This window comes from Zonotrichia albicollis, chromosome 6 (genome assembly GCF_047830755.1).
Source record: "Zonotrichia albicollis isolate bZonAlb1 chromosome 6, bZonAlb1.hap1, whole genome shotgun sequence".
Lineage (NCBI taxonomy): Eukaryota > Metazoa > Chordata > Aves > Passeriformes > Passerellidae > Zonotrichia > Zonotrichia albicollis.
This window is the reverse complement of record NC_133824.1, coordinates 41,283,877-41,308,732: the sequence shown is the minus strand read 5'-3', so window position 1 is coordinate 41,308,732 and position 24,856 is coordinate 41,283,877. Positions and strand designations below refer to the sequence as shown.

The window sequence follows — 24,856 nt, the reverse complement described above, 5'->3', positions numbered from 1 at the left end:
GTGTAGATAGATATAGTTGCAGCTCATACCAGAGGTGAATTTTATTTAAAACAACTCAGACTAGCCATTCTTTAAAAGCCTCATCTTGATCACTGCCAATTTTCTAGGCAATGAATCAAATAATACTGTCATTTCTTCTTAACTTTCCCTTACACATTGCCTTTGCTATTCAGAAGTTTTTCTCTTCACCGGTTTTGTTTGTTTGCTTTCTCCTCTGTACTCCCAGGAAGCTGTAAGCTCTTGCAGGGCAGGGCTGGTTTAAAGCTTAGTGAAATCAGGTTTCAGACATGCTCATCTCAAAGTCCTCTACTGCAATGTTGTGACTCTCCCTAGTGCCAGTAGGAGTCACACACCTCAGCTCTTGCATATTGTTTTGAAAATACTGGAGCAGATTCAGTCTTTTAAGACATATTGTACTTCCTTAATTTCTTGGACGATTTCCCTTTCTGAAAAATGTGCTAATTTCTGTGCATATTAACACTTGCTGTGGAGAGCAGCAGAAAGAAGCAATTTCCTGTAGTTATTTTGTCAGGGCTACAAGTGAATGATTCTCATTTAGCAAAAAAACCCAATTGAAAATCAGAAAAACACTTCGAAAATTTGTGTTGATTTTGCAAATAATTCAGGGAAGAGGGGAAAAAAAGTCTCATCACAATACACCTCAAATCCTCTTGACCAATATATCCTTTGTTATCACACATGATTAAGTTAACTCTAGACCTGAGTAATTTTATCTAGCCAGGGACACATTTTTTAGTCTTTCTTTTTTATTCATCTGCTCTTCATGGGCAACCCCTTATGCTTTGCTGAAATCTAAGAGTATGTAGAGTTAGCAAGATTGCTCTGCAGAGGGTACCCTGAGTGCCAGAGAAGTGATGGAGAATGATTCCAGTGTGTCCTGCTTTCCAGCTGGGCTGGCAGAAAAGCTGTCTTGATGGTATATGTTGTACTGCAAGACAACCATCTTCTGGGTGAAACACAGCTCAGTAACCTGTGTAACCCTGCTGAAGAGACCAACATGACTCAGAAAGGCTCAAGATTTGCCCTGGAATGGCTTCCACAAACAGGAAGCCAACCCTCAAAGAAACACACTGATGTGTACACACCCAGTGCTAATTTGGGCACAGTAAATATCATCCTGACTCATCTGTTGGCTTTCCCTGCCACTCTTTCTGGAGGATGAGGACTGCAGGTTTTATGGATGGTGTTTCTAACAAGCAAATCAAATTCTTCAAGCCTGCAGGGAAAGTCACATCCCCTTCTCACTACTATAATTTCTACATCATCCTGACTGAAATAAAAGGTACAGTTCTGGAAATATATCTAAACGTAGGCTCCAAGGGGAAGAATCTTTAAATTTATTTTTATTCTGGTAATTAGATGCCTGAGGAGGAACAAAAATCTCTCTGTGAGAGTATAAAGTGCTTACCAGTTAATGAAATGGAATCATGTTCTCCATTAATTTGCTTTGCACTCATTTATTGTGAACCTCTTAAAAGAGCTGATGATTGAAAAGACATATGTCTTGAAAGCATAAGGACTTATTCTGGAAAAACATCTATTGTTAACAGTTCCATGTGCAAACCATCTAATTGTATCATTGGTAGCCTTGGGGTCTCATTTATCTTTTCTTTTTGCAATTTCAAGGTTTAGTTACATTTGTTTCTACTTGTACCAGACAACCTCATTCAACAGACTGACAACAGGGAGAAATGTTCCCTCTCTAAAAGGCTCTTTCAGGGTGAAAAGGGCTCTGTGTTCTGGAGAGACATTTATCTCAGTTCTAAGGCTGGCACAAATCTTACAAATCTCCCAAATCCTCCCTTTAAGCCTTCCCAGAGGAGTCTTGGCTCTGAATGCTTCCAGGTGTGGGTTCCTTATGCAGGGCTGTGTTTCACTGCACAAGGCATCTCTAGATGATGTGCCTGGAAGAAAAGGCAGAAGAATTAATACACAAAAATAGCACATTCCCTGTTTGTTTGCTTGTGGTTTTTAATCTCACCCCCACAATCTTCTGGAAGTCAGGTGGGGAATCTCCAAACAGGAGGCAGCCAAAATCTCTGCAAAGAAGGTGGTTTAACATAAGCTGTGATGGTGACCATGCGGAGCCGATGCCCAAGAGAAATGTCTAGGAAAGATGAGAAAGGCACACAATTTGCAGGTAGAAGGCAGCATCTCAAACACAAAGCATTGTTCTCTTTTATATCCAGCACCTGCCTACTGGATATTGGGCCCAGCCCTCAGCTGGTACCCAAGGGGGGATGGACTCTCTCTTCCACTTTGCTAAGTGAGCACTAAGCTCAGGGTGAGCAATTGCCCCCACAGTGGCTTCCCAGTGCATCCTCTGGTACACTGCAGGCTTCAGAGAGCAAAGCTCTGTCCAGGCTTTGTGCTAGGCATTTCTGGAGTGTCTCTGATGGCATGTCTGCTGGTTTTTATTTTATTTCTCTTTGTACTGGACTAGACAGGATCGAGAAAAGGTTTTGCTTCTTTTTACCCCCCTTTTGGGATGAGGAAACAGGCCAGCATCAGGCAGTTTTCCCTAATTTTTATTGAAACCTTTCAGCTTTAACAGCTCCACATGTGCCAGTACTGACCAATAAGTGCCAAACTAATTTTTCACAGGTGGATAAATGAGGTGCCTGAGTGTTTGCACATGTAACATATTGGCACAGTAACATATTAGCTCGAGCCATATGCCCATGCCCTATGAAACAAAGTGAGATGGAATAAATCAGTGCAAAGCACTGATGTTCCTGAGGTAGATTTTTTCCAGCTAGCTGGAGATCAAGTATTGCTCAAGCAGACTTCATGTAGCAGGGGAGAACAAGGCTGTCCAAGGCCCTGAATATCTAAGTATTCAGAGATTATTTCAAAGATTTTAGTATGTGAAGGCTTACAGCGCCTGGGAAGAGGCAGACTTTCCATCTGTACTTCTAAAGTCCCAGTGCAATGCCATACCTATCACAATTTTTCTTCCCTAAAATGAGGGATGGGACAAAACTAAGGAAAATTTTCCCATTTCAGTGGTGTTTTGGTGTAGTTTAGTCATGCATTATTAATGGTAGCCAATTAACCAAATGCACACACTGAGTTTCATCAAGGTTTAATGACAAATGCCATGGACTAATCACCATCTTCTTTCTGTAAACTGTTAAAAATTATGTTTCCAGTATTACCCACTCATGCACATCACCCAAACTCACAAAATTGTGTGCATCCTCCCTGCCCACCCAAGGTGGCTCCCCCCACCCACAGCATCTCCTCACTTCTTTTCATCTCCCAAAGCTGTTTTTCTTCCATGTCCCTATTCCTGCACCTCAGTCCCAGGCCCTGCTGTGGGTGCCTGTGGAGGGTGCAGGCAGCAGTGGGAAATGGGGGCCTGCTGCTCTGGGAAGAGTTCCTTGCTGCTCTGGGAGGGGTGTTTGTGCTGGGCTGATTAACACCAAGCAGCTCCATGATGCTCAGTCTAGCACGGAGAGAGAATAAAAAGAAGGTGCTCCCCAGAGCCCAGTTTGACCCAGGAGATGATAAAGTGCAAGAGAATGCAAGGGGATTTAAAGAGACTGTGGTCAATGTGAGTCTTCAGCAAGTGAGGCAGCAGCCAGATGTGTGAAGCTGGCATTGCTTGTAATATAATGTAGGCCTTAGGTGCTCACATTAGCCTTCCTTCCTTCTTCCCTGAATGATGTCAAGGGTATGGAGACTTTTATTTAGTGTTTCAAAAAGAGGTAGACCCTGAACACAGGCAAGGTTTTGGGGTTTGAGGGTTTTTTTTCCCCTGTAGAAAATTCCAAGAAGATTTTCTGTGTTGGAAAATCACAAGCTGACTGAAGAATGGCACTGGGAAAACAAGGTGAAGATATGCAGCACTGGGCTGCCAAGAAACTTTCTGGCTTGCTGATTCTGTAAGTATCCCATTAGAAACTCTTTCTGAAACAAGCTGTGCATCTTTTTATAATCTTGTCTTATAGGGCAATTTAAACACTGCTTGATTATCAAGTCTGATATCCATTATGTTGGAATGAATTAGTGTGCTATTTTGTGCAGTAGATAAAACCAGTGAGATCATATTTCTCTTTTATTTTTTAATGGGGATTTCTTAGATGTTACTCCAGTTCTTGTAACTTGAAAAAGGATGTAAAAGAATTTGGTGTGTTACTGAAATGAGCAATGTTAAGGTATAACCTACCCCATAATGGGTTGTCTTATCTCAGCTTCACTTAAATGAGAGTGAAACAACTACTTTGCTGAATTGCAGTATCTATTATTTAGGCATGCAACATCCACTCTGTTACAGTAGTAACAGTCTGAGAATACCAGGTCAGCTCGGCAATTACGAGCTGCTTCATTCTTCATTTATTTGTGGAAGCAATTTGTGCAATTCATTATCTCTAAATGTAACACAAGAGGTTTGCTGCATTTTAGCTTTTTTCCTAAGAGTTTTTACTGTATTTTACTGCTCTGACTCTTGCAGAGTCATTTTTAGCTGATGGGAAACAGAGTAGGAAATGGGTGAAAAGACAAATTCTCTTTGTCTTACTATAGCACAGTGTAATTTCTTAGTGAAAGATAACACCATTTTTTCTAGCAGCTCATTGGCAGTAGCAATTTACCTTCTACCCTGGAGTATCTGAATTTGACCTCTTACATGTCTTTTGTACTGTAGTTTTAAGATTCTTAAGAGCATTTTGATTTAGGCACAAATGCAGCAATGTGATTAAATCAGGATGAAGCATCTACTTAAAGATAATTATGTACTTATATATGCTGCTGAAGATGACTTTCCTACTGATTTACGCAAGGGGAAAATTGAGTCCAAAAATACCTAGGAAATAAGGCAGGTATCTATTTCTTTTGAGATAACATATCCTCTCTCCTCCTCTTTTTTCCATATCTCTGTATAAAAAACTATCTTTTTTTTAAAGAATCAATGTTTTCTGCAGCTGTGCTGATGTCCCTAAATTTATGTCAGTAAGTTGAATCTCCATATGCTTTCTGTCATTCCTTAGCAGTCTCACTAGGCCTACAGTATCTGTTAAAGCTGTTTTGCTGCTTTAACAGATACTGTTAAAGAACAGAAGTTCTAGAAGTTTTAGAACTTCTATTAAGTTTGTTGTTGTTCTATCTTCTGAAAAGATTGATGTTGACAGAGACTATTAAGTTTTAAATCTTTGGCTTCCTTCAGCTTAGTGATGATGGGACACTCTCTGCAGTGACAGAGCCTGTGCAAGATGTACCAGAGCTCCCTGCCAGAACCAGGGAACTCTGCTGGGTTAGGAGAGCAGCCTCATTCTCTCTTTCAAAGCTGTGGAGTTGTGGTGGTTTGACCAGGAAGAAGTGGGAATTCTGGGATGCTGTGGGAAAGGAAGGGAAGGCCAAAGCTTCTGGGCTTTCACAGCACGCACTGATACTCGAGCATTCACCTGTTTCCTACTGGTCCAATATTTTCCAAAGCCCAGTGTGGGCAGACTGCTAGTCCCCCAGGGGGCATCTGTTTAGGCATGGCTAACTGGCACCATTTACCATTAGGTGGTACTTCCAGCCTGTTCCTGCCTAACACTCTTTTTCCTGGCATCCCAGCCCTGCAGTTACCATTGCTGTTGGAGGGAAGAGGCCCTCTTGCTGGCACTTGCAGTAGAGCACCTGAACAAAGCCCAGGAAACAATTTTTCTCTTCATTTCCAGGCATGGTGCTTTGCTGACTTTGTGGTTACTCCAAGCTAGGAAATAACACCTTGGTGTTGATGTATAAGGTGGGAAGTATTTCCATGTGCCAGGTTAACTTACAGTTCCTCATAATCTGCAACTATGGAGAAAAAAAAGATAACCTGTGCCCCAGAAGAAGTTTAGTGACTGGATTGTGCAGTCAGGACAATTAATCTATTCCTTATTTCAAAGTTTAATAAAACACACTGCTTTTCCTGATAAGTAGTGATAGTCAATGATGAATATTAACCCAAAATCTATAATAGGCCCTCTGTCACCCTGCTCTATACATCATGCCAAATGTGGTTATAATTCTACCCTAGTGCTTTGCTGCCATGCCCTTGAGCTACTCATTAATATTTGTGCAAAGAGTCCCTACACCATGAACATGCCTAAAATGTGAGCCCACCAGAACATGTGTTGATAGCCAAATTACGGGCACCAGTGACACACACTTCACTGAGGCCTGAGTGAGTGTAGGTAGCTCAGTTTGGCTTTGCCTGGACCAACACTTTGCCTTCCCAGGGCTGATGCATCCCTGCAAGTGGGGCAGAGAGGCACATGGCATCCTGGGCAGCCACGGTTCCACAGGAGAGAGGATGCTCCCCTTTAGTACAGTCACACCTGGGGTTTCCTCCCTGCATGTCTGGCCAGGCAGCAAACAGGGGATCCCTTCTGAGTCTTATGCAAAAAGAAGGCATACCCTGTTTTTGAGGGTGGAGATACCAAAGTGCAGGACAAGAAGCTCTGAAACTGGAATGTGGTGGGTTGGGAAGGTGCTCCCCAGACCTCTCTCTGGAGCACTGACCCAGAGCTCCCAGTGAATCAGTGCTTCCAGGAGTATGAAGGAGGATGCAGCCTATAGCAAAAATTGCAAGTAAAAGAGCTGTAAAAAGAAAATGTGCAGAGTTCTTGAGGCCAGCTGAGAGCAATTTTTAAAAGAGGTCAAATGTAGATCATAATGTTTAGCCTTGGAAACATTGTACTCTCACAAGCTGCTTTCATTTGCGTATTTAGAGAAACAACAAAGCGTGTTGGGGCCTCAGTTTGGGTCAGGCTGCCTCAATATCATGAGTGGACAGTAATCATAAGATTCTGTCTCTTTAAATTAGAAAAGCCAGAAAATCTTCTTGCTGAGCCTTCTTGCTATCACAGAGGTTTACAATTTATGTGGTATTTGTCTTTTAACCCTGAAAAAAGGGGTGACAGCAGATTGTGTTCAGATGTGCAGATAAGCTCTAATATATGGAAAGAAGTCAATACTCAGAAAAAGCTCTCTGTGGGTTCCAATATATAGATTTGCCTAAGAAAAAAAAATCCAGACTTATGCCACAATATGTATTTGGGAATTTATAAGAGGGGGATAATATTCTAGTTTGAAAGGGAAGTGGGGGAGTTTTGAAGGCAATGTTTTCTCCACTGTCCAAACCAAGAGCCAGAGCAAGAGGACAATTCCCAGAACCGGTCCCATCAATTTAGCAAGACCTCATCTGCTTAGGAGCAAGCATTAATTGATGGTGATTGTAGCAATTTATTTATCTAGTGGTGAAAACAGATACACTTCTCTACCCTTTGGAATTAGACACTTGGATCTCCAGGCCAGGAAAGAAGCACATGGAGATGTGGACTCCTCCTGAGCCACAGGGCTAGCCCAGAAATGGAGAGAACTTTCTCCTTTATTTTCAGCTTTGTGGCAGTGTAGGAGCACTTAACCCTGAGGCAAAGAGGCCAGCCTTTGGCTCCTGCAGAGAATAAATGAAGGGATCCAATAGCACAGCAATTCTTTAGTCTCCTCTTTTCTTTTTAAGCTATGCATGATTCATGGGTTTCACTAGAATCCCTCCAGCAGAAGGCCATGGATCATTAATGCACAAGTCCACAAGATACGTGACTTCTTTCTGCTTTTGTTACAAATCCCATTGTCTACCTTGCACACAGCAAACTTTACCTGCGGCTCTCAGCACCCCCCATTTACAAGTAAATTCTCTGTGCTCCAACATGTCATGTTAGATGCACCTCCTGTACAAGGAAACCACCTCTGTACAAAGAAACCCTACCACTTCAGGAAAATGCGCACTGATGAAAGCAGTCAGTGCCAAGGAAGAGTTACACAGAGCAGCTTAACTTACACACTGGAGCAGGTCACACCAATGTAATTGCTGACCCTCTGCCTTTGGGCACAGAGCACAGCATCCATGTCACCCCTGCAGTACTGCCCTGGGTGGAGAGGATGCCCTTTTGGCTTCCTTTTAGTTCAGGTCAGACAAAAGGATGTTTTGTGTTGAACTTGAAGACTATCTCAGATTTTCCATAATTTTTTTCACTTACTGTGTGCTCTCTTTGTGAAACAGTATCTGCAAAACACATCAACAACTATTGTCCAAGATATCCGATTGGATAGTAAAAAGCTAAAGATAAATAAATAGGCTGGGCAGACAGGTACCAAAAAGTAGCAGAGGGATCATCAGTGGAGCACAGTGTGATCAAAGGTACATTCATTTGCAATAGACTATGCACAGAGGAAAATAAGATGTTTCTACTTGTCTGAGTGGCAGTGAATTTGTACAGTTACACTGAATTCTGGGGTCTTATGTGTGTGAGTGCTCAAGATCAGACTACTTTGGTAAATGTGCTCATTTTCTCAGCTAAGCTTCAGCCTACTCATTCAGTTAATACCCCACCTAGCAAAGCCTACTTGCCTTCCCAGCATGTTCCCCTGAGAGTGGATAAAAAGGTGACTTTTCCTCTGCAGCTGAAGGAACCTCCATATGTGCCCTTGTCCCTTATGACTGGGGTTGCATGTGAGTGGGAATTGCAGTCCAGCCCTTTATAGAGTTGCCAGAGTGAAATACAAGAGTTGTGCCCTGGAGTCCCACCACAGATGCATCTAAAACCTGCCCCCAAGCAAGGACAACATCACTGTAACTAAAAGTAAGATATTTTAATATAATCTTCTATCTTCATCCTTACTGCTCTTATAGGGAGGATCCAGCTGTTCAAGTGTGAACAGCTCCTCGGTTAGCAATTTCAGGAAATCAAAATAAAAGTTGGGAGAAGTGAAAACTTACAGATTTGTGGCCAACTAGGACTCATCTCCTGCCCAGTCTCCAAAGAGATGTGTTTTTGAGGGCCAGGCAGCTGTATTTGCATAGCAGTTTTTGTGGGCTCACCATTTCTCAACAAGTAGCTTCCAAAAGTCTCACTTGACTCCTACTTCCAGGTAAAAAGAGCTGCAGAACAACTAAGATTGGTTTGGTCTATTGTTACCCCAGAAGGTGTCACTGAAGAGCCAGGAAAGGTGCAGGTTCAGTAATAGTTTTAACTGGGCTCTTAACGGCAGCCTCAGGAGGTGGTGCCTGGAGGCTGGAAACAATTTGGAGTTACAGATTCATGTGCCTGCTGTGGACTGAAGATCTGGAGAATTTTGCATCACAGAATAAATACCCTGAAACTTGCAATGCTGTGTTATTTATCAGCTAAGCCATCCCACACTCTGTAACAAAACCAAACCATTCTTGGGAGTTTGGTGGTAGGAGTTTGTTTTTTATAACATACCTTTAAAGGATTGTGTTCATCTTCTTGCTCTTCACTCTATATCCGTTGTGTCAGCATTACATTATAAATAGTACATAATTTTAAATAATATCATTTAAGATAATTTTATTGTCCAGGTCTTTAAGCCTTTTCTTAAGAATAGAAGGAAGAGCTGGGATTTCCAATTGCTTTGCTATGATTTGTTATTATTAGTATGCATTGTCAATAGTCATGGAAAAAGCACAGATTTGGCAGTGATGTAAGAGGCCTCAAGCAGCTTGCACTGTGAATTCCACAAAGAACAAGTTATACACAGCAAACTGGATGTCCTTCTCTCTATTTGGAAAAGGTAGTTTGAGTTACTGTTTTAAGTCTTTTCTCCAATGTTAAGCATTTTAGAATTTAGAATTGATCTGATACATAAAGCAGATTTATGAAGGCTATTCGCCTCCATCATGGATATTGGAAAGAAATTCTCCACTGACGTGGCCAGAGTAGAAAAGCCTCTCAAAACGATATTAAATGCTCTGCTTTTTAGCCAGTCTCTTAACTACTGAAGACTAGGCTGTGATCTGATCAGATGCGGGGGGTAAGATTATCCTACACCAGTCTACTGCTGGTTGTTTGTTCCTTCCCCAGAAACATGTGCTGCTGTCTGAGGCAGGGTAATGGACTGGGTTATTGCATCCATATTCTCATTCCTGGGCTTAAAAGAAAGTAATTGGAGGGTCTTAAAAAAGGAAAAAAAAAGGGTGTGTTAGGCGATGTTGAGCTCTATAGCTGGTAGATTTCTAGACAGTTCTCTGATCTTCAGAGTATTGATATTTCAGATCTCCTTTCCTCTAGTTTCCAATAGCATGTCCTCAGCTGAATTGGTTTGTCTTGTCTATAGATTAATACAGCACAGCCCTTTGACATATTGTAGCTCTCTGAAATAAAAGAACAAAGGAGGGAGAATAGATTTTTCCCTGACAAAGCTATGTCAGGTGAATTTCTCCAACGTACTTCCAAGGTTTGAATCAAGAAATATGAAAAAATGTTCCAAAGTCACTAAAAAGTGTTTCTTCTTGTTTGATAAAAGCCACTCACAGTTTCACTGTAGTGAAAATTCAAATATTTTTCCTAACCTGCTCAGAACCAGATGAACCACAAAGTGGCTGCAAGTACTTCTAATGGCAGAAATACCATAAGCTCATAGGAATGTATAAGAAAAAATTTATTTTGTTTCAATGAGAGGAAAATGTGCTGAAACTCCCACATTTTTAACAACATAATAGAGTGTACACAGTGACATTCTGCTAAAAAGTTTGATGTTCACACTGAGGGAGTAGAGCAGAGGAGACTTGCAGGTTTCAGTGCTGGAATTTTGCCATTTAATCTTTCCTCTGGCAGATCAACATGGAGATTACATAGCCTCTGTGCATTGTTATCCACAGAAATAAAACCTATAAGAATTTGTTCAGCCATACTCCCCACTTTACTGATCCATTTTTTATTTCAGCTGCTAATCTGCTAAGGATTTCAGCCTTTAGCTCAGGGTTATCAGGATGGCATTGTGAGTGGATAACATCTGTTTCAGCTTTCATCCATCTAGAACACAAGCATTAATCACTAGAAATGGAGTGTGAAATGGAAAGAAAAGTTAAATGCACATTTGATTCTGAATGCTCTTGGAGAAAATGTCTTTTAGGATCTGACCAGAGGGGGAACTTCACTGCACTATAACTGGGTTTGCCAGTGCATTTTATACGAAAAGCTAGTCATTATCTGATAGAAATTCTGCTTATTTCAAGTTTATTTTAAAGGCACAAACCTTGTCCTGTCTAATTTAAAAGTTTAAAACAATTAATCCCTAAACAGTGCATCTGTTCAGCTTAATTTGGTTGTGGTCATCAATAATGTCATGCTTTCTGTGCCCCAGCTCGCACCTGGAGCCCTGAGCTGCTGCAGCTTTATGCTGCAAATGTGTAGGTGTGGCCACGCTTTCTGGGGGTGCTGAGGAATATATAACAAGGACTAGGAACAATATGGGACCAAGACACACTAAGCTGACTCAATAGGCCTTTTCCAACCTGAGTTTCTAGTTTTTCAGAGATGCTGTAAGGAAATGTGTTGATTTTCTACTGGTCTGGCACATGTCATGGGAGCTAGACTCCTAATTTTTAACTCTAAGACAAATGATCAGCCCTGCCTTGATGGGAGCAATAAAGCACAAGACACTATGACCAGAGTTAATTTGAGTTGTTTCTGAGCATGTGTGCTTCTCTGACAGCTGCATGGAAAATGTTTACAGCACAATGGGCTGGATTTGCTCCATTTTTTGAGGATTTATGTGTGGCAGGTATCCTCTCTGCATTGGAGATCATGTTGGGTGGTGGTTCTGGAAAGCTGGAGATGGAAGATGGCTAGATTCAGACCTAGCTGAGGATACTTGTTTAATATCTATCCCCTTTCAAATGATGCTTCCAGCTTTGCTTCTTACATCACTGTATGCTCAAAAAGCAGGCAGAAATTATCTTCTGAACCTCTCAGAGAAGGCCTCTTTCAGAACTCCTCCAAAACCATAGAACATAGTTCATCCATAGCCGTCAATACTACCTACTTCTGTCATTTTAAAACCTCTTTTTCATCAACAGTGAGTTTGTCAATGCATAATTTCTCTACAGTGTAATGAATTCAGCAGATTACTTGCCTCTGTATCCTTTATCATTCTTTTCCCTTGTCATACTTTGAGACAAACAGTTCTCAGCATCTTGATCTCTCAAAGTCCCTGAAGAAAGCCATTATAGCTCATTAAAAACATCCCAACAGCCCTTGCCCATCCATCAGGTCAGTGCTATACCTCTGGAAGCATCCTGTTTCCTGATCCTGAGAAGGATGTCTCTCTGGGGACAAGAGAAAAACCTGTTAATGAGAGTATTATTTTTCTAGCATTTCAAAGCTGAGCCCAACCTTAACCTTTTCATAAAAATTACTTCATTTGGTGCCCTCCCTCTGACTTTCTTGCAGTTTAATTGTAGATAGGCTTAAATACATTCATTTTATGCATAGCAGCCGCCAAGCTTGCTCTGTATTCTGGGAAGTGTTTCTGCAGGCCCTCTGATCCTTTGATTTCCTTGTGTGCTTTGTTAAGAAGTGAAATAGTTAATGTTTACTCATTACAGTCACAGTACTTGTCAGCTGAGTTGGCATCTTTTCAAGGGAAGGGAATGTCATGGAGCAGAGATCAGCTCAGTCTCTCCTCAAACTCGGCTGATCAGCATGGGACAGTCACAATAGAAAGGGAAAGAGAGAGACTTTGAACCTCTCTAATTAAACCAGCAGTCGTTCCCAGGACGACACACTGTGTCTAAAAATCAAGGCCTATCTTTTTTTCTGTATATTGCTGCATATGCTCTAAGCTATTCTGCCAAGATCCAGTCTTCACCTAAAATGAGTGTGTCCACCCTGGTCTAACATGAATCATCTCATTAGACCAGGAAAAAACAACTGCACAGACAAGCTCACAGATATCTATTTACATTCACTTTGTGTTTAGAAAAATCCTTTCCCATTCTAACAGATAAGAATTTGCTTTTACAAGTGAGGCGAGAATATTCAATGCCAGACATTGAATCCTTTGTGTTTACTCCAGCTGATCACATTTACCTGTGCTTTGAGTAAGAATTGAGAGTCTGACACCTCCCCAGATAGTCCTTTCCTACCTTTACGCCCCCAACTTCCCACTACCAAGCAAGTTTTCCTTTCTGCTTAAAAAAAAAAAAAAAGTAGAGAGGAGAGGAAGAGAGAAATTATTGGCCTTATGCTTTTTGGGTTATGTTGTTTAAGGCATATCTTACTGCCTTTCTTATAAAAAAGACAAAGACATTTATTACTTGGTTTTACTTCTGCAGAGGTAAAAGTCTAAACCCAGAATACCATCTCTGACTGATTTGTTTCTTCTATAAACATGACTTTTCTTCTTTGCAGGTCTTTTTACATTTGAAAATTTCTTCCATTCTGAAAACTGGTGCTTTTAGAAACCTCTTGTGAGTTTTAAAGGGAAAATCTAACAAACTCACAGGAAAGCAATAGAGGAGTCAGTGACTGTTTTTCTGTACAAGTGCTGAAGTGCAAAACTGAACTGAGATAAAATATTGTTATTTATATCAGAACAGGAGTAACTGCAGTTCTAGACGTGGTAGATAAGACATCAAGAGTATAAAATGTATGTAAGCAAAGTCTGTGAGAAGTATTTCATTCTGTGCATAAAGAATTGAAGGCATAAAAGGCTTGCAAAGAGAAATTCAGCATCTGAGGCCAGAACCAGGACCTAGTCTGGAGAAGAAGTTCTTTTCCTCACCAGATCCTCCTTTCCTTCCTTTGAGTTCTATGTTCTGTACCAGCTCAGAGAACAGACTTCTTGAAACTACTTAGTATTCACCACAGAGATCAGCCTTGTAATTTTGTGAAAAGTAACATCTGTTCAGGGAGAAACTGTGTGTACATGTGTAAGCAGGTTTCCAAGACATGTATTTCAGAGAAGAGGAAACAATTTTGCTCAAATATCCCTAAAAATTACCAGCCTATTTAACATAATCCAGTGACCCAGAGCAACCTTCCTGGGGAAAGAAAAAGTGATGATGTCCAGACCCCCACCTGACACCAAGTGATATTGCTCCTTTAGAGATCTACTCCATTATGGTTTTGCTGCCTGATAAAAAGAATTTCCTGTCAGTGGCAAGTGCAATTTTTCAAAACCAATCTATATGCTGGACTTCCCTCTGGCTTTAGGCAGCAGCGCCTTACATCACTGTCATTGCTGACACAGGCATCCTGTGAGCTTTCTGACTGCATCCAGAACTGCTGAGGTTCATCTGCTTTCACTGGACACTTTGACAGAGCTGTGAGGAACATGAAGTTTTGCTGCAGAAGCACAAGCTGGCTGAGATGCTTGGCACAGCTCTGATGAAAACAGGATAAATTGGAAGGTTTTAATATGACTCCACACCCGTGAAGGTTGATTTGGATTTTGTTCTGCTTAAAAAACCTCTTTTCCTAAGAGTTACTTGAGGTACTTCTGAAAAGCACTACCAAATTAGCTCACCATGTTCAAATGTAATTATTTTTTTCACTCTGAGAATATTTCATTCTACCCATTATTCTTTTCTCTTTGTAGCCACTGGGAAGCAGGACAAGGATTAATTGCATATCAGAGAATCTCCTGTTCTGGGCAGCAAGAGATCATTGATGGTCTTGAATTCTGGTTTCAAACCTATATACTTGATGAACATTACACCTTTAATTGTACACATATAAATATAAGTAATAACACTTAACTAACACATTCCATATATTTGTGTGTTTTTTGCAATTTCTCAGTCAATGTAAGCAAAGGTAGCATTTGTTGTTCAAACCTATGGTATGTTTTTCGCTGATTGCCTTTCAAAGGACATGTGTTCTTACAAGTTAGTCTTACTTTTAATGCCTGGATGTTTACCACGAGAGTTCAAAGTGAAAGGCTGCCACATTTAACAGTTCATCTTCAAAACAGTGGCACAAAACCACCATGTGACAATATGTGATTGAAAAAAGCAGCCTTTGGCCTCATGGCAAGGCTTGCACCCAGTAGAGACCTGGTGGAATGTGGGGCTATGGTGTTCCAGCTGTGGGATCTGCTTCCAGCAATGTCCCACATGGGTTAGCTGCTCCACACAGCTGTTTTCCCCTGGATGTGAACAGGGACAAATATCCTGACCTTCACAGCCAAGTATAATTGAGGAAGCATAAACAGAAGAGCTAAGCAACATGCTCCAAGGCTTGTGCAAACCTAAGGAGCTATTACCAGTCATTAGATAAGATGACATGTTATCCTAAAATCTGCGTCTTCGCATTCAGGGTATTTTTTTCTATTGGTATCTTCTTTGGGTTTTTTTCTGTCAGCAGTCTCTTAGTTTCTCAGATGTCACTCTCTCTCTTTTTCAGACAGATCAGCAATGTGGTTTTGAGGCAAATATCCAGATCGTTTTTATTTACTCTCTTTGATTCATAGCCAGAGCAGCCTCAGAGTACATGCACCTGGAATCCCTTTCAGCGAATCAGCAGGGGAAGATGCACTCTAGGAGCATGCCTAATTTGGTGCAGTTGTTGATGGATGCTGACTTGATGGAACCAGACTAAAGCTACTCCAAAGCCAGTTCTCTGAAATGCAAATAGTGTGCATGTTGCATCCTCCCTAGTAATTTCTTTGCCTTACAGATGTGCTCCTGCTTGCTAATGCAGCAACAGCACAGAAAGACACACCACAGCAAGCCTGGCTTCACTGTGTGAAGGGATCAGGAGACACAGTCACTGACAGGGGAACAATACAGTTCATCAGGGCTGAAAACATAATTTAATTTGCAAAATGATGGAGCAGCTACCTACAGTTGTCTGTGGCCACCATCAGGTCGCCCATGTGGAGGTCAGAGTTCCCAAGGTATTATCCCACTATTTCGGAACTCCAGTAGTAGCTAAATCAAGCCATCCTCTGTAAGAGCACCTTTGTGTTTGGACTGCAACAGCACAGATCTAATCAGTGACTCTGGGATCAAACCAGGTCCTTTGTGGCATAAAAGGGACAGACAACTTGCTCTGGAACAAACCTTTATGTGCTGTCCTTTTGGGCTGTAAGTCAGAACATGGTCTTTGATAGTCTTAGATCTGTTCTCAGGAAACATTTTTCATTCAGGCTTCAGTATTTTGTGTTTTACTTCTATAATTGTAACTTGTGACTGTAACACTAGACAGGTCTCCCTGTTTGAAGCAGAAGGATGACAAAAATACTGGCATCCCTCTGTGCAGACAAGCCAGATGTCCTTCAGAAGTAGCAAAAATATTATTGTACTTTTTCTTCCTGATCTCCTTCACATCCCTGTGGGAGTTTACCAGAGGCATCAGCAATAACAAAGAGTCCTTAAAATGAATTGTAACAGCCAAGGAGACTTTTTTGCTTGATCACAAATGGAGCCAGAAGAAAAATTTCGGAGAGAAGAGCAGGGAAGAAGCTGTGAGAAGTTCCATAATTTATTAGAGATGAGCTGGCTACAAGAGTGAGTCAAGAGTCAGACAAAATAAAAAGGGTCAAGAATGAGAACAAACACAACCTGGGAAGCAGCTGCAAGCTTGGGAATAGGATACAATGTTATTACAAAGCTACTAATAGAGCTGATTTGTTGCTCTCTGGCCTGACCTCCAGATCAATACTACACATCGAGTGTCAGGAACTAGATTCAATCATCTGTAATTCAAAATGCCCCTCTCTGGAGAGACCAAAGTAGTAAACAAATAGGAATTAAGCTGTGATTTCTGTCTGTCTAGATCCAGATCTACCTATGGACAGAGTATTGATCAGTCAATACATAACTAGGTATGTGTGCAGAGATTGGTACTGGTCCTTATGAAGATCTATGTGTCTATGTTTATGAGTCTGATAGGAGAATATTTTATAGAAATACATGTGTTGGATTAGGTTTGCAAGGCCAAGATTTTGGTACCATGGGGACTACAGAGGTGGCTTCTGGGAGAAGCTGCTGGAAGCTTCCTCCCTGTCCAGCAGAGACACTCCCTGGCAATCCAGAGATGGAAGTGTCACTGGCCAAGGCTGGGCCAACTAGAAATGGTGGTAACACCTCTGTGATAGCATATTTTAGAAAAAGAGAAAAAAGTGATTGCACAGTTGTAATTGTGGCCAGAGAAGAGCAGAATGAGAACATGGGAGAGGAACAGCCCTGCAGGCACCGGGGTCAGTGCAGAAGGAGGGGGAGGAGGGAATCTCTGCTGAGATTCCTCTGCAGCCCATGGTGCAGGCCATGGTGAAGCAGCAGTGCCCCTGCAGCCCATGGAGATCCACAGGGATGCAGAGATCCCCCTGCACACCAGAGCAGGTCGATACCTGAGAGGAGGCAGTGACCCATGGGAGGCTCACACAGAGAGGAGCCCACACTGGAGAAGCCTCTCCATAGTGGAGAAGCCCCATGGAAGAGAGACCCATGCTGCAGGAATTTGGAGAGGACAGTTGCCCAGGGGATGGACTCACATTGCAGCCATGCTAGAACTTCATTTATACACATATTTATATGGTCAGATTGGATGGGACTCTAATCAACCTCATGTAGCTGAAGATGCCCCAACTCACTGCAGGGAGGTTTGAATGGCTGACCTTTAAAGATCCCTCCCAACCCAAACTCTGCTATGATTCTACTTATGGATATGTTTACGTATACATGAATGTTTTTGTTTCATCCTTTGAGACTTTGTAACAGCTAGCTTGTTTTATAATTAGCTTGAAACCTGACCAACAACAAGGGCTATTGGAATGGTTTTGAATATCAAATTGGTTTTGTGTCATGTCTTATCAAAGTTTTTGAAATCTAGCCCATATTTCACTGGACAATTTGTCAGATCCTGGTTATCTCGGCTGCTTTCCAGCCTGCTGCAGAAGGAACCTTGCTCAGTAGATCAGCTCAGCATGTTGGGCTATTCTCTGAGATGATACTTGCAGTTAGTTACTGGCCAGGCCTGTGGGAGCAAATCAATGGCAGCCAAACTCTGTGATGTATTTTTCACACCAAAGCCATAATGGCAGCATTCATCTTAATTTGCTGACTTAAACATTTGGAGGAAAATAAATTAGGTCCGTGGTGCTTGATATGAACTGGCTTCAGTGGAATAGTAAGAAATTAGGAACTTGAGTAGTCACACTGAAACATCATTTAACTCTAGCTGCAGCAAGACCCTTGTATGTGGAACAGTTTACTTCCCAACACAGACTGTAGTTTGGGATTTCTGAATGAGTGATTTGAGACAGAAGTTTACATTGGTGAGGGTGCAGGGTAGGGAAAGTAAAGTCTGCTCAAGAAGTCTTGTTTAATATAAGATACCTAAGATCACAAAAAATTTCTCTGGAAAGAGGTCTGGGGTGAAGTAGTTGAAATGGCATTGTATTTAGATTCCTGAAAAACACTCTGGAGGCTAAAGTTATAGAAAGCAGGGTACCATGCAAACAACTGATGGGCTGGATAGAGAAAGTAAATCAGGTAAGAGCAGCTGGGATCTGTTATCTTGTTACTGGCAGGTCTTTAAAGCTGCCTATGAAGCCTGTGCTACAAGCTCCTGCTGGAGACTTTTACTGGAAGCTCAAAATCTTGTTGGCAGGACCACCAGAGCTGTGAGAGGCTCATGAGCCCTTTGGAGGCTTGGCAAGTGGGGTGAAATTGCTAGCCAGATAACCTCTTTGCTGTAACTCCAGCCCAAGTGTGGACATGGGAAAGCTTTCTGATCACAGTGTGTGAGTAAAGAAAGATTTTCAGGTTATTTACCTACTCCATCTGCTGCAGTGCTGTTCCAGGCAGGGATCGTGGCACTAACATGGCCAACATCCATCATTCATAGAAATGTCTCCTAAGATGAGCTCAGGGCAGGCCATAGGGTCTGCAGATAGGAGACAGTGCAGCAGAAAAGGAGATGGAATACAGAGCAGCAAGATCTAAACAAGGTCTCAGAATTGTGTTATCTGCCCAGCTCAGCCAGACTGAAAAGAAGGATGGGAGCTGACCTCTGATACTGTACAGTGAATATATTAGCCAGGAGAAAAATTTTTGCTAGCAAACCACTCAGGAAAAATTACCTCTGCTAACAGAGACAAAGTAAAACAAACAAAAAAAACCCCAGTCAGAAACATCATCTCAGCAGGGAACACACTAACAGAAAGGAGCTACTACAGCAAACAGAGGTCTGCAGTATCAAAACACTGTGGGATCTGCTCATTTTGAAGCTTGCCCACTGCCAGCTGCAAAGTCTTCACACTGCTGCTTTTATGCTCTGCAATGTGACACAAAGCCCTTTACAGAGTAGATACTCCCTGCACCTCTTAGTGGGTCCCAGCTTTCAGCAGGAATCAGTCACTGGAAATTTTCTTCTGCCTTTTGCCACAAGAGGACTCCAGTCTCCAGTGGCTCCCAGGGAGATGGTTGTGGTTTTTCTGTCTAACTTCTCCAGATACCTGTTCCAGCAAACTGGCAATTAGGATCCTGGTTTAGCAGCAGCTCTGTTTTTCAAAATGTAAAATGAACACACATGTTTTTTTAGAGCTCTAAACAGACAGACTACTATTTGTTAACAAGAAACTCCTGCTCTATCCAGCTATGACATTGAATATTTTTGCTAAGGAACATTGCACTGGAAAACCCTTGTGGGTAAAAGTGATCTTTTTCTTATCATTAATTGTATACAGCTGTGAAGCTTATGGCTAATGATAAAGACCCATGTTTAATAACATTTTTTCACTCATTTCTTTTAAGCTTCCTGCTTCTTGTCTCACTATGTGCCATGAGCTTAAGGGCAAGTATCTTACAATGCTAACAACCATTCATATGATGTCTGATTAATATGGTTATGGCTCTAGAGCCGTTGTAGTAATTATAATGATAGAAATATGATCCTCTCCATTTTCATTTTAATAGAGGCCAATAAATATATCTTATGGCTTTTATGGCATTTAACTATCTAGTCATGAAGGGGGGCTTGTAGAACTATTGTAACTATGTTGTGAGATATAGGAAAGCATAAAATGCAAGTCTGACAGACTCTGCAAAATGAGTATGCATTTACAGTTCACATAGGTGGGGTCTGATCTCTGCTGGGGGAAGAGGAGCTTGTTCAGCAGCTGTGAAAGGTGGAGGATTGAAAAGGAAGATGCAGGGGAAAGCACTGCAATGATTTCCTAGGCAGGCTGCTGACATGAGAGAACTCAGTGCTCTCTTTGTTGCTGCTGCTCACCTGCCTGTCTGCATTTACCACAAGTTCTAGACAACATTTATACTGTGTTGCTGCACATCTCCAAAGGTTGCCATAAAAATATGTGAGATACTGCTTTTCAGTGTTCTGACTATTAAGGTCTTTGAGTTGCATTATTGGATTGTTAGGACTGAAGTAACAACAGCTGAAACAGCCTGAATAGACACTCCTAGCACTAGAATTAAAGCTTATTGTGCTTTGCTGCTTTTGTTACCCTGTTTATGATAGAGTTCACACCAGTTTACAAGCCCTTTTAGGACAGAATTTTGTTTCTGTGGTAGGAGAGTTTAGTGTTGCAAACACTGGCAAATGCCCAAAGGAAATACCACAGCTGCAGACCCCCTGAAAGGAATGCTGATTTCTTGTAAAGGAGAGCTGAAGCCAGAAGGGTCCTCAGCCCTAACTGCAAGGTACATCCATCAAAGAGCTTCTGTCAAAGGGATGTGTGATATCTGAGGGACATTGATGAATTAGCCTCAACCTAGGGAGCTCAGATGGCATTAGGACACAGCAAAGCTCATCCCAAATGCACAGCTGGGTTATGAGCTCTGTACTCCACATCTGCCTACTGAGGGTTTTATGATACACACCTGAGGTGTATCTGCATGGACTGCAGGCAGCTCATAACCAGCAGACGTGTTTTCTAAATGGCTGTTAACAGAACAGACACTAGAGGGCTGTGGAAAATGGTCTTCAAAATTATTACTGTGTGCATTGCTTACTCCCCACATTTCTGTGGGAGACTTTTAAGGGGGAGAAGAGATCTAGGTCCCAGCTTTGACAGACAGACAGGGAAGTGATGGATTACTGTAATGCAGAGTCAGGTGACCCATCTGGTGCAAGGTCTGAAGACACAGCAAATTCAAGTTCAGGCTCCCTGGACCATAAGAAATGCCATGGCTGCATGATGCAAAGCATCAGTCTGAGGTAAATTTTCTCTCATTTTCTCCAGTTTATGGACAAAGTTTTGACAATTTAACTGACAATTATTCTGTTCTGTGTATCACTAATGCCTCTTGCTTTGTCCTAGAGCACACAGGAAAACCTAATGTTTTTTTTTTTTTTTTTTTTATCAGGGTCTCTAACTGTTTTGACAGAAATAATTTTGGATGCTCAGTTTTTTTATCAAATTAGTGTTGTGTAGCAATGTGGCAGATGAAACCCTAGTAATCATGGAATGACTGCCTGAAAAGAAAATAATTTAGTAGAAATCTTAGCCAAAACACTTTTAGAAGGGTTTTTAAAAATGTTCAAAATGGGAAGTGAATTCTAAGTCCCACCAAGATACTTGTAGGGTGCTAAAAACTGTAGATCTCTGTACCAAAGTAGCTGAGAGGCCATGGTGGGACAATGCCAGACTGGATACAGACAGGTGGACCAATGTCAAGTCCATGCTTTTGTTAAAAAGCCATTTGTACCAGACAAGGCGCTGGCAAACTACCTGGCTGCATTTGAGTGTTCCAGCTCTAAAAGCAGAAGGGTGAAGGGAGTGGAGGACACAGAAAGGACACCAGTGCAGCCTGGAACAGACAGGACAGGAGGCAGCAGGGAGAGTGAGAAGGCAGCATGAGGCAGGGTGAGCTGTTTCATGCTCTGAGAGGATGGCTCAACCTGGCAGTGCCCTGAGCCAGGGTGATGAGAGGCCTTGGCATCCCCATGCAGTGCCCTGCCCCATTGCACAGTACAGGCTTGCCCTCAGGGTTAAATTTTGGTAAGGATTAAGAGAAAATCCCAACCAACTTGAAGGCAGCTGGAATCATGACAACTCTCCACACCTTGCAGATGATGGCAGAAATCACAACAAATACAGGTGAACTTAGAATCACCTGCTCTATGCAAGTGATTCAGGGGCTTATTTAATGGGTAGAGAAGGGCTGTGTGAATAGCAGGGACAGCTTAGACTGTGTTTATAGTGCTTCTTTCCAGGGAAAAGCAAAAATGGATGTAACTTCTCCTTCCAGCACCATGCTCTACTCCTGGCTAGGTACAGTGCATTCTGCTCTGTGTCCCATTGAGTTCACCAGGAGAAAATCAGCTACCTCTACTGGCATTAGGTATGTGGATATCAGTGATGCAGGGTGAAGCCTTGTAGTCCCTGCCTGCGCTGGAGTTGGTTGGAGGCAGTAAGTCAGAGAAACTGTGCCCTGGTCCAAGCTGAGATTGCATCTTGGGATGAATTCAGGATTTTTCATTAAGATCTGGGAAAACTTTTCAAGTAATGAGTTGCTTTTTTTCAGTGCTGGAAGCTGGCTTTCTGTGTAGTATGAGGAACATCAGAGCTATTGATCTTTGTCTTGCACACACTAAAGAGAAAAAGGATCTGTCTTTTTCTGTGAAGGGTGGGGTAGTAAAGCATTTCAGGCACATGATTTAATGCTTCTGGTTTCAGAAGCACGAGTCTGAGCTTCATGCTGTATTTTGCACCAAAGCTTCAGCTCTACATGGGCGATTCAGACTTTAGTGATGTAAGTCGGACTCATGTTGGTCACATTATCCCCTCATGTGATTTTTGGTTTCAGAAAGTTTGGGTGCCGTTTAACTTTGCTACATCTCTTCCCATGGAGATGAAAGAGGTGTGAAGTCCTGTTTGGCTTCCTATTCTCGGTCCAGTGCTGAACCGTGGGACCCGCAGAGTGGAGGAGAGAGGCAGCATCAGTTAAATGCGTGCGGCTGGGTCGTTTTCCGCCGTGATGCTTCACCAGATACTCTGCTGCCTGTAAAGTCATGCCTCCCCTGAAGGGCAGGCAGGCTGAGACCAGGGATGCGATGATTGGACTGTCCTCCTCGTCTGGAGGAGCTTAGGGGTCTGTGCTTGCCATGGGATTGATTTTTCGCTCTGGATGCACAGGCGAAGCTGGGAGCGTGCCCAGCTGCGTGTCAGGGCTGCATATTGCATGGGCGCCTTTGAGGCACGGCGTCGGCGGAGGCGTGCGGCTGGATGCTGAGACAAAGTGCTCCTGCAGCTGCAGGGCTTCAGCGCGGTGATTCCTCCAGGTTGGCTTTTCTCCATTATCTTGCGCGTGGCGTCAGTGAACCCCAGGGAGGGCTCGCTGCTTGCTGGCCGGGGGGTCCGCCTGATTCTTGTTTAAAGGGTTGGTTTTGTTTTATTTACTCTGCCTCGGCTTCGGGCTCTCCCTGTGCCGAGGAGAAGAAAGACACAAACTGCGGGGAGTGAGGGGGGAATAACAAACCGAAGGGAGCCGAGCTCCGGCCGGGAGAGGCCGAGGCGCTCCCCGGGGGCGCCCCCGCGGGGAGCCGAGCACCGCGCCCGCTCCGCGCCGATCCCGCCCGGATTTTGCACGTTTCCTTCTCCCTTTCTTTTTTTCCTCCCCTCTCCTCCGTTTTTATTTTTTCTCCCTCTATTTTTCTTCTCCATTCCCCCCCTTCTCTTCCCTCCCTCTCTCCCTAGCGTGGTTGGATCAGTCTTTTGGTATTTCCTGCCGCCGCCTCCCCCGAGCAGCTGTCCGGCCGCGGCCCGGCGCTGCGCGCTTTCCGTGCCGCCGGGGGAGCGGCTCGGCGGGGCCCACGCGTGTCCCCGCTCCCGTCCCACGCGTGTCCCGGCGATGCAGCGGCGGCGGGGCGCGGCGTGCTGAGCGCGGCACCGCGCGGGGGCTCGGCCGCCCCGGCCAGGTAAGACGCGCCGGACATCCCCGCCTCCCCCTAAAAGCCACGTCTTCCCCCGAATCCCCGAAGCCATCCTGCCCAAAATACCCTATAAAAGCAAATACCGCTCCCCCCCCCTCCCCGCCCTAAATTATTCTAATAAATCCATCCCCCGCCTCCCATGGTAGCTCTTCTTCCTGTCCCCCGCGCTGCCAGGCTGCCTATTTTTAAGTATAACGTTGTACCCTGGAGTCGGCTTGCGGGCGGCGTGATTTCAGCGAGGGTCTGAGCGCCGGGAGGGTACCCTGCCGCCTGTGCCCGTGCTTTGTGCCCAGGTTGTGCGTCGCTGTTTCTACGTGTGCCTTTTTTGGGGTTTGGCGACGGGAGCTGTGGGGTGAATTCCCTTGCCCCCCGACTTCTCGGCATGGCAGGGCTGGGGGGCCAGCAAGCGGCCGGTATGGCGTGCTGTCAAGGAGACCTGATTTCTTTAGACATGTGGGCATATCTGGTAGGTGGAACGCATTTTTAATGTACTTCTTCTAGCATGGTGAGGAACTAGTAAGGAGACTGCACTGTTACTAATTGGCTACGTTTAATTGACAATAGTAATTACCTTTCCTATAGGTGCTTGTACAGATACCGTAGTGGAGACCATAGGCATTGCTATCTAAAAACCAGATTTTGGAAACCTGACTTTGGAAATGCTTGTAGCTTGCACTAAGTGAAGCAAGGCAGCATTCCTAGAGAAATAAACACATAAGCACATGTGACTTGACTGTTGGATCAGAAACCATATTTTTCAAGTGCTATGCAAACCTAGAGCATTGTAGTGTGAAACAATTGTTTAACATAAGTGAGGGGGAAAGTTCTTTAAACTGTGTAGCAACCTCCTCACTTCATCCAGGTGCAGCAGTATCTTTGTTGTCAAAATATTCCTTCCCTCTCTGCACTGATGTGGGAGATAGCAACAGTATTCAGCAGTTTCTGTACAGCAGAGAACAGCCATTGCACTGGATGTGTCCCCAGCTGCCGCCTTTCCTCCTTGGCAGCAAGTTTCCGCAAAGGTGTGAGTGGGGAGGGAGAGACAGAAGCCTCAAGCCCGGCTCTGTGTGTGGCAAGTTCTCTTCGCCAAAAAGGAGAATGGGTGTTCTGAGCTGGGCAGTTCCCAGTAGGATGGGAGTGACCCTGGGAGTATC

General features: G+C 43.2%; 1 protein-coding gene and 1 long non-coding RNA gene across 6 annotated transcripts in view; one reads left to right on the top strand and one right to left on the bottom strand.

Annotated features, from left to right (window-relative positions):
• OSBPL5 (oxysterol binding protein like 5) overlaps nucleotides 1-24,856 on the top strand; it is a 178,980-nt gene that overhangs the window by 14,862 nt on the left and 139,262 nt on the right. Inside the window, exon 1 of one of the 5 annotated variants that reach the window (XM_005486584.4) lies at nucleotides 22,664-23,051. The exons of 1 other annotated variant lie outside the window; for it this stretch is intronic. Coding sequence is in view for 1 of the 4 variants with exons in the window: in XM_005486581.4 (XP_005486638.2) it covers nucleotides 24,085-24,168 (84 nt within the window). In the remaining 3 variants the exon portion in view is untranslated. Of the gene's footprint in view, nucleotides 1-22,663; nucleotides 23,052-23,316; nucleotides 23,688-23,857; nucleotides 23,996-24,020; nucleotides 24,169-24,856 lie in introns of those variants that run through there. 3 more of the 5 variants (XM_005486586.4, XM_026793147.2, XM_005486581.4) reach the window with 3 other exon arrangements.
• Nucleotides 10,446-24,182, bottom strand: LOC141729378 (uncharacterized). Its single transcript, XR_012580853.1, has 2 exons — nucleotides 23,906-24,182; nucleotides 10,446-23,192 (listed from the first exon to the last, which is right to left on the bottom strand). It is a non-coding gene; the product is annotated as an uncharacterized LOC141729378 (long non-coding RNA).